Source organism: Neopelma chrysocephalum, unplaced genomic scaffold, assembly GCF_003984885.1.
Source record: "Neopelma chrysocephalum unplaced genomic scaffold, ASM398488v2 Primary Assembly neopelma1_84, whole genome shotgun sequence".
Taxonomy (NCBI): Eukaryota; Metazoa; Chordata; class Aves; order Passeriformes; family Pipridae; genus Neopelma; species Neopelma chrysocephalum.
In genome coordinates, this window is record NW_020897746.1 from 7,806,502 (window position 1) to 7,815,140 (window position 8,639).

Below are 8,639 nucleotides of genomic sequence, written 5' to 3' on the forward strand. Positions count from 1 at the left end.
TTTATAGTTAAACAGAATGGATTTTTATTTTTGTAGCTTGTAACTTCAAATATGTATAGCAGTTGTTTAGTAATCAGTGATCAGAATACTGTAAAAATGTTGCTTTTAAGAGCTGTAACTTTAAATTAGTAATAACTACTTACAAGAAAATACCAGCATGTTAGCAGTTAAAAAAAAAGTTATTCTTTAGCTTCACATACTGTGATGCTGCAACTTGGGATTTGCATTGAACGTGTTTATCCATATATTCTGACATTGCACTAAATAGGAAAAATATGAGCTTAAAGTGCAATAGGTCAAAAAATAGAATTTATAATATCTTAGATTTTTTCATCTGATAAAAGTAACATTTGGGATTCAGTATTTTTTTGTTTCCCACCGAGCAGTAAGGGAGGAGTGATCAGTGGACTCTTGACAGATCAGTTGTATCCTTATGGTGCAGTGTGAGATCTGTATTTAGTGCTCAAACATCAGCAGATACCGTCTGCATCGTTCCTGCCTCTCTCCTCAGAGAACAGAAACTCAGAGCAAACCCCACTGCTGACAGCTGTACAGTATGTGAGATCTTACTTGCAAGGAAAGAACCAGCCACCAAAATCTTGAATCTCCAAAATAAACATTTAAATCAAAATTTTCCAATTTTGCCTTGACATCAAGTGACGTTTTCAAATCCCAGACTGGTTTTCCTTTGGTTTTTAAAAGGAGGCAGGCTGAAATGGGAGGATGAGGAAGTATTGCTGTAAAGTCTTTGTCATAAAAGCTGGGAGGGCTGTTCTTTATTTGCTGCAGAGGCACAGCGACTGTGATTGTGTCTCAGAAACATTTGTGACGTGCTCCAGTCCTGACACGGGCTGATGTGTGGTTTGAGAGCTTGGGTCAGGTTCTGTCTGTGAGAAGCTGCAGCTTCAGCAAAGCCACAGAACTCCCCATTCTGTGGTTACTCCACATTAACACAAGGGAGACTGAAAACCTCAGTGAGTTGTACCTTGGCCTGTCTCTGTGACTTACCCTCCCAGAAGGCTCTTTTGAGAAACATCTGCTCCATATTTGTCATAGAAGTTTGTAAATACAGGTTTCTCACAGCACTGACTCTGTTACTGAATTTCCTGTTGCATCTTTTTGTTGTCTTGTTGTTTGTACTGTATTTCTCTGTAGATTTAAGTGTGTGGATTAAAGTATTTAAACTCGGATTCTTTTACTCCTCACTATGCATAAAAGCAAGTATGATTTTTCAGCTCTGTGACAACCCCCGTGACTGCCTGGCTTTGCGAGGGCTGCAGCAGGATGAGAGCAGGGATTTTAAAAACAAAGTTGCATTTTGTTGAACTCCATGGCTGTGTTTCCTGCATGGGAAAAATTCTAGACAGCTTGGTAATGTCATCTGGAAGTAAATCTAACACTGGTAACATGCAGAGATTTGTCTCAGCAGCTGCTGGTTCATCCTTCACCCCTGGGGAGAAGGTGAGTTTGTGTGGCTTTAGAATAGATGTGATTAAAGCGGTGTAGTCCCCCAGCCTTCAACAGGGAGGTGAAATGTCCAGATTGTTCCTTCTCACCTTTGTTGTCAGTGATTTGGGATCTTAAAACCAGCTTGTGTCCCTGCCCACTCTTTATTTAATCTAAGGGGGAAAAGTCCTACAGGTGTCCTACCTGTAATGAGCAATTTCAAGTAAGAGTTGTACCAGGAGATTTTTGGTGTCATGTGGTGGTAATAGAAGCTGGAGATGGGTGGGGAGGCTGCTGAGAGTAAGGCAGGAAAACCCACCAGGCTTTCCCCAGAAAGGGGAAATGCTGCTGCTGGAAGAAGTTCAGGGATCAAGTGGCTCAATGCTTTCTCCTGATGGCAGCAGATGGGTTAGTTTGGGCTTTTGGAAGTGAATAAATCCTCCTGTGGGGCCACTTTATCATAGTGTCAGTTCCCTCTCCAAGTCCACTCTGTTCCCCGGTCTCATTTGCACAAAAGAGAGAAGGGCTCTGGCCTCTCAGCTCCTGTATTATGCCACGATCAAACCTTTTAAAGAGTATTTGTGTGTTGTTTTCCATTCAAGATGGGGTCAGAGAATAGATATTCAGCAGTTGTTTTTTTTTCTTAGATGGGTAAGACAGTCGTTTCACAGAGCTTTCAGGATCACTGGCACTAATGTATATAAACATCGAGGTTTAATGCATTTTAAATGTTTTTAGAACTGCTGGAGTGAGCCGTGCACAGCACCAGCTTGAGCCACACTTTAGCCCAAGGTTGTGTGAAGAGTCACAGCACAGGTACGTGTGGGGAAGAACAGGGGTCCTTAGCAAAGAGCAAGTCAAGGCCGAAATTCTTTCTTTATAATAAAAGTAAAAATGTAAAGTATTTGGTGAATGAACAGAAAAGTGGTGGTGTGTGGGTTCAAGTACGATTCAAGGAGTCCGATGTTAGACAGCTGAGGGTCTAACAGGGTATCTCTGACAAATCCGTTTTCCTCTTCAGGAAAATCCCTCGTTGCAGAAAGGCAGCGGGCAAACTCTGCCTCTTCCCCTGTGCATCTGTGGGCCATGTGAGAACACGCTGGTAACCGCAAGGTAACAGATGGCCGGAGGGTCCCGGTGACCGCGGGCGCTGCGGCGCTGAGCGGGAACAAAGCCCCGCGGATCTGGGGATGTGCCACCCAGCCGTGCCGAGGGCCATTGTCCCCGCCTGGCCGCGAAATCCCGATTCCACGCTTAGGAGCTGCTTGAAAGAACCTCGCTCTCCCAGACCTGCAAAAGAGCAGCTCCCCATGTCGTTCATTGAAAATATGGAAAGGGCAATGCATATAGAAATCTAATTATTGGCAGGCACAGCCCGGCTTTTAGCATGATAATCGTGGGCCCCGGAGCTTTCTTGTGCACGGACCCCGAAAGATAATCATGAAAGCAAAAGTTAAAACTATTGAATTTCCATCACTCACTCAAAAGTTCGCTTTGATTATGTTGACACGATTTTTGTTTGTCCCTACGCGGCGACGAGAAACTGTTATTAATCACTTCTAAATATTTCAAAGACAAAGGGGGCTGCCCGGCCCGGGGGATGGAGAGAGGATGATGATGGGATGAAGGGTGATGGCGGGGTGTCCCCCGCCTGTGCTGGGGGGCTCTCCCCGAGCTGGCGGGGCGGGGGGAAGGGGGTCGGTGACGGGCTCGGCCGACACCCCCAGCCCACCCCCTTCCCTCCCGCCGCCCTTATAGCCCGGCCCGCGCCCGGGCGCTGCCGGCAGCCCATGGCCACGGTGCGGGGCTCGCCCGGGCTCCCGGCCCTGCTGCGGCTGCTGCTGTTGCTCGGGGCGGGCGGGTCGCGGCCGGGCACCGCCGATCGCTGCAGCTGGAGGGGCAGGTACGGGGGTACCGGGGCTGCGAGGGGCTGCGGGCACCGGGCGGACCCGCCCCGCGATCCGGGGGCTCCGGGGGAGGGAACGGCCCGTTCCAGCACCCGCGGGCGCGGCGCTGGCGCGTTTGCTTCGGTCGCTGACCGGGAAACCGGCGACAAATATTCTCAGTATTCTCAGATGTTACATCCTTTCCCTCGACGTTTTGTTGGCTGTTTTACTTTTTCTTTAATTAATTCCGCTCTTGCGGATTTGATCCTCGTAAGCTGACTTCAACAAAAGTAACTGTTCTGAAAGCGAGAGCTCGGGAGCAGGGCCAGCACGACGCTTTTCCATCGAAAGCATTTCCTTTGATTAATTTTTACGGGAAATATTAGAAATTATTTTGGAAATCTAGGTCTTTAAACCAAATTTTTTCAGGCGTAACGTCAGTGCTCGTTGTGCAGCTCCCGCTGCGGGTCAGCGGCTCTCACCCCCACCCGCTCACCGGTGGGATTTTCCGGACATCCGAGCACTGGCCAGTCCTGCCACACGGAAAGGTTTGGAGCTGTTTAGCAGAGAGAAGTTGCCCTCTGGCATTTCCCTGCATGCTGCAGGCATCCAAGCATGGATTTGCAGGCAGGCAAAAGGGGCTGAGCTCCTTCCCGTACCCTCAGGTGCAGCCCCAGGTGTGAGCAATCCCTGTCTCCCCATCCCTCCCTCACGGTGCTGCAGCTGTGACCCGAGGGAAGGGAGGAAGGGGAGCAGCCCAGCTGGAGGAAGCCAATTTGAGAGTCATTAGGAGCGAGTCGGTTGGCAGTAGGGTTTGTCTCTCTGGGCAGAGTGTGGTAGTGTTTTCCGGGATATTTTGGCTGTGCTGTGGGCACCATTAGTGATGGAGCAATGGTGTTGCCCTGGCAGCGGTTTGAGCCGGGAGCCCCGTTCCCGCGCCGTGGAGCAGGTCCATCTGCGCTGCACCGAGGGCTCCCTGGAGTGGATGTACCCGGCACGAGCCCTGCGAGTGGTCCTGGAGCCCAACCTGTCCAGTGCCCAGCACACCACCGTCTGCATCAAGCCCGCCAGCGACTTCCAGGGTGCCAACATCTACGTGGAGCGCGCCGGGCAGCTGCACCTGGTGCTGAGCGAGGCCGAAGGGGCTCGGCCCCACCACGTGTCCTGCTTCAGCGCCCACAGGCCGCAGCGAGTGGCCCTGTTCCTGCAGGCCAGCCCGCAGAGGGACATCAGCCGCCGCACCGCCAGCTTCCAGTACGAGCTGCTGAGCAACCAGAGCACGGCCGGCCCCGACTTCAAAAAGATGGCCCTGGTGGAAGGTAAGAGCGGGGGCAGCCCCGGGGCTCCGCTGCCAGGGCAGATCCAGGATAACATCTGGTATTCACCGGTGCGTCCCTTGTGACAGAAGCTGTTTTGGGTGGAGGGGTTTGTCGCTGCAAGGGGGGTCCTTCTGCCTGGCGGTGCCATCCCTGAGAACATCCCCTGTGCTTATTTCTTTGCTGTGGCTGTATTTGCATAACAAGAGATTTGGTTTGCATCTGATCGTGATTCTCTCTAACCTGGTAGTTCTGCCTCATTTCCTTTCCTAATTCACCATATATTATCAAACGTACATATTATTATATAATAAAGTATATATATTATAGTGTTATAAATAACTAACTGGTCTGGGTTTTTTTCTAGCTATGTGCCGTCCTTGTGACAACGTGGAACTTCTTATGGCCATTTGCAGCAGTGATTTCGGTAAGCTGACTAAAGGAGAGTCATTCTGCCTTTGGATTATTTGGATTTATTTGCTACTTTTCTTCAAATAATGCCATGACTGTGCTCTCTGATCTGGGAAAGAAAATAACTGTGTGAAAAAGAATCTGAATGGGGGGGGGAAGTGAAACCTAGAAGGGAGAAACTGGCTTGTTTCCTGCAAGCAGAAAGTTAAGATCTAAAACTGAACTGTGAGTAATTCTCACAGGTGTGAGCTGCTGGCTCTTAGGTGTAGACACTCACACACACATGTTGTACATGCTTGGTGTGGTCATTTTTATTCCCTTTGTCCATGGTTCTTTTTAGCTCATACAAATATGCCCTCTCTCTTCCCTCACAATTCACACGCTTCTTTTTCTGCAGAGGCAGTGAGTTGTTTGTAGCTTAGTTAAAGACTTCAGGTGGTTTAAACTTCCTTCAGTGATGTCCTGGTTAGGTTTCATGCCTTATGAGAAAACAGATCAATTATAGTCCTTAAGAAAAGAAATAATAAGAAATACTAATTTGATGATACCTTAAAAGTTTTTTCCTTTTTCTCTATTTGATAGTGCAATAGGATTTTTTTTTTCTTCTGAGTGGTTTGCCCATTTTATTCCCCTGTTTTTCCACACTCACATTTGCACCTCTTCGACTGGGTCAAACAGCTAAAGCTGTAGAGCTGCCTCTCCACGTGGCCACAATTCCATTGCTGTAAATGCACCTACGTGAAAATAAAACTACAAATTCCGTTCAATGTTTATAAAACCCCACCAAATCACTGCTTCCCTACCCGGGGTGGCCACACTACAAAGCTGATAAAACCAGACGCCAACATCACTGTGCAAATACAAATCCAGTGCAGAGCAGGCTTCCCTTGGAGTGCTCCTTAGCTGGTAATTTTTATTCTTCTTCTAAATTAATCGGTGCAATCCAGCCCGTTGTTTTTCCTTGATGAAGTCCCTGGTTCCCATGCGGGTGCTCTCCCTCGGAACAACCAGAGACTGACAGATGTGGAGGCCCAGGCACACAATGGGGGCACTTACACTCACAGCAGCAGCAGACCAGAAGAAATAGCCCTTTGAACTGACTCTATTTATGGCCTGACTTCCTTGCCCCCAGCCCACAAATCGCTATCATCAACTTTTTTGATTAGAGAAAATAGCTGCTAATGAAAGTGTAAATGACACTGGGAGTGAATGGGGGCTTTATAGTCACCCTTGGGATGGGGGTCTTCAGTCACTGGGCCCTGAGCGGTGCAGGAGCAACTTGGAGCACCAGGAACAAGTGCATTATAGCTTGTCAATAGACTTGACTGCATCTGATTAAAAGTGATCACACAAAGAGGGAGACAGAGAGCAGAGACATCTGTTACACAAAATTCTGCATTCCCTTGGAAAATCTAATTAAATGAGGAAGTTCTTGGAGGCTTCGGAAATAAGTTTATTCTACATCTTGGGTTGTTGAGTTTTCTGTACCCAAACAAGTGAGTTCTGTGGCAGGAGGGTGGTGATGTACCTGTTGCTTTGCAAACCTCTCATTTGCTGAAGAGCTCGTGGCTCAAATGGTGGCCTGTTTCTGAGCCTTCTGTGGATGTGGGATTGAAACTAACTTAATTAGAAGAAGCATAATTGATTGCTGTGAAAAATGGGGGCAGTGACATTGAGAAAGATGGATTCAGGACAGCAAACACCTGTCAGATGGAATGTTTTATTCTCCATGTGGTTGATGCAAAGGATGCTTTCAGTCAGAGACTGTGGCTTCTTATGCTTCCCTTCCAGCTAGGATACTTCTGGGAGAAGAAGGTACATGTATGCTATGTGATTTTTGAAATAAGGCTTCAAATAAAGTCACTTTAGGAGTTCTGAATGTTGTTCATCATCTCCCAAAGTGTCTTTTGGAGGATGGATGACATTTTCTTTTGAGTGGAAAAAACCACCAAACATTTAAATGAAAAAAAAAAAAAATTAAAAAGCTCTCATTTCCTCCAACCAAATCATATTCTGATTTTTCTTGGATTAACCTCTGTTAGTGCTGTGAAAGGAAAAGCTCCAGAGTCCCCTGGAGTCAGTAAGGAAGGCAGTCTATGATAGTCATTGTCTTGGAACACAGACTGGAAAAGATGAATCCCTGAACCGACCTCTTTTCATGTGCTTTTTAATCCTTCACTACTTTGCATTATCAAGCAAGATAGACGCCTTGTCCTCAATGTAGCTGGTTTGAGTAGTCATAAAGCACAATTCCAAGGACACAGCACTGTCTGTGTAGGGATCCTCTGGGCAAAGGATGCAATATAAGCTCAGAAATGTGTCCACGTGTAGGTAGGAGGTGCAAAAACTGCACCACTCCTGACTCCAGTTATTTCATTCAGTGAGCTCCTGGTACCTGAGCTGCTTCCCTGCTGCTCCATAACCAAATCCTGTCTTCCTCACATCCAGTGGTGAAGGGATCCATCCAAAATGTCTCCCACGACTCGGAGAACCACATGTCCCAGGTGGATGTCAGCGTCCAGAGAGTCTACAGGCAGAAGAACAGGATTTTCCAGCAGGATGAAGGGAGTGGGGAGTGGAGGGGCCCGATCCGAACCCTGCTGCAGTGCAAGGTGAAGAAGGGAGGTGGAGATTTCCTCTTCACTGGGAATGAACACTTTGGGGAAGCCTGGCTGGGCTGTGCCCCTCGCTTCAAGGATTTCATGTTTGTTTATCGAGCTGCCAGAGAAAGAGGAGCCAATCCCTGCGAGTTTGAGCTCAACTGACAGGAGAGACACTGAGAGTTGAACAATTTCAGCCCAGTTTTCAGATACTGAATCTGGAGCAGAGTTAAAACCCAGGACTAAAGCTGACAATTCCACCCAAACTGGGAGCTGGAGAATTCCCTGAGGATAATGGCTCTGTGAGCCCTGTGAACTCTTTTAACCCACATTAGTTTCTCCTTCTTCAAATTGTCATTGTGTCACAAAATAACTCTGAATTTTGCAAAGATTGTCTTTTTGGGGGGTTAGAAAGCGCCTTGTGCCCAGGATTACAAAATTCTAACATGTTTTGCTCTGCCTACATGCTATGTGCTTTTTCTCCAGATATTTTTCTCCTCCCCAGTATCTACTTGATTTCTTTTCCTCTACAGACGAATGTGGAAACTCTCTCTAAGCTGGGGGGGGAAGGAAACTACCCTTGATGAAAAAAAAAAAAATCCCCAAGAACTACTTCGTTTTTAAAATGGAACATAGGTGCTGTAAAAAGTATGTTTTCTTTTCTTACACTGAAAGACATTAAGGAGCTTAATACAAGCACAGACAAAATACAACTAACTTGACTCCTAAAAGTTCTGTTGAACTGATTTAGGATCAAGAATTGCCCATGATGGTGTTTTCACCTAAATTATCTGCCTCTTTTCAATTAGCTTTCATTATTTGAACGGTGACTCCTCCCACCCTCCCTCAGTGCTTTGGCCAGACTCCCATAATTGCCTGTATTTTATGTAAATGGAATTGCTACACCGTAAAATGATATACAAATGTGTCTACCACATAGAGCCCAATAAATGGTGTGAATAAACCCATTATTTCCCGTG

At 47.1% G+C, this 8,639-nt stretch overlaps 1 protein-coding gene across 1 annotated transcript; it reads left to right on the top strand.

Annotated features, from left to right (window-relative positions):
- Positions 1-1,350: 1,350 nt before the first annotated feature.
- LOC113971608 (meteorin-like protein) lies at positions 1,351-8,243 on the top strand. Its single transcript, XM_027691707.1, has 6 exons — positions 1,351-1,461; positions 2,185-2,262; positions 2,468-2,559; positions 4,242-4,651; positions 5,016-5,075; positions 7,508-8,243. Exons 4-6 carry the CDS (start codon positions 4,318-4,320, stop codon positions 7,822-7,824), a joined length of 711 nt encoding a protein of 236 aa, XP_027547508.1. The 5' UTR covers positions 1,351-1,461; positions 2,185-2,262; positions 2,468-2,559; positions 4,242-4,317; the 3' UTR covers positions 7,825-8,243.
- The last annotated feature ends 396 nt before the right edge of the window (positions 8,244-8,639 follow it).

Excerpts from the sequence above, each read along its gene's own strand:
- LOC113971608 (XM_027691707.1), top strand. The coding sequence starts at position 4,318 with ATGTACCCGGCACGAGCCCTGCGAGTGGTCCTGGAGCCCAACCTGTCC. Across the intron at positions 4,652-5,015 it reads AAAGATGGCCCTGGTGGAAG|CTATGTGCCGTCCTTGTGAC; the intron begins GTAAGAGCGGGG and ends GTTTTTTTCTAG. Across the intron at positions 5,076-7,507 it reads CATTTGCAGCAGTGATTTCG|TGGTGAAGGGATCCATCCAA; the intron begins GTAAGCTGACTA and ends CCTCACATCCAG.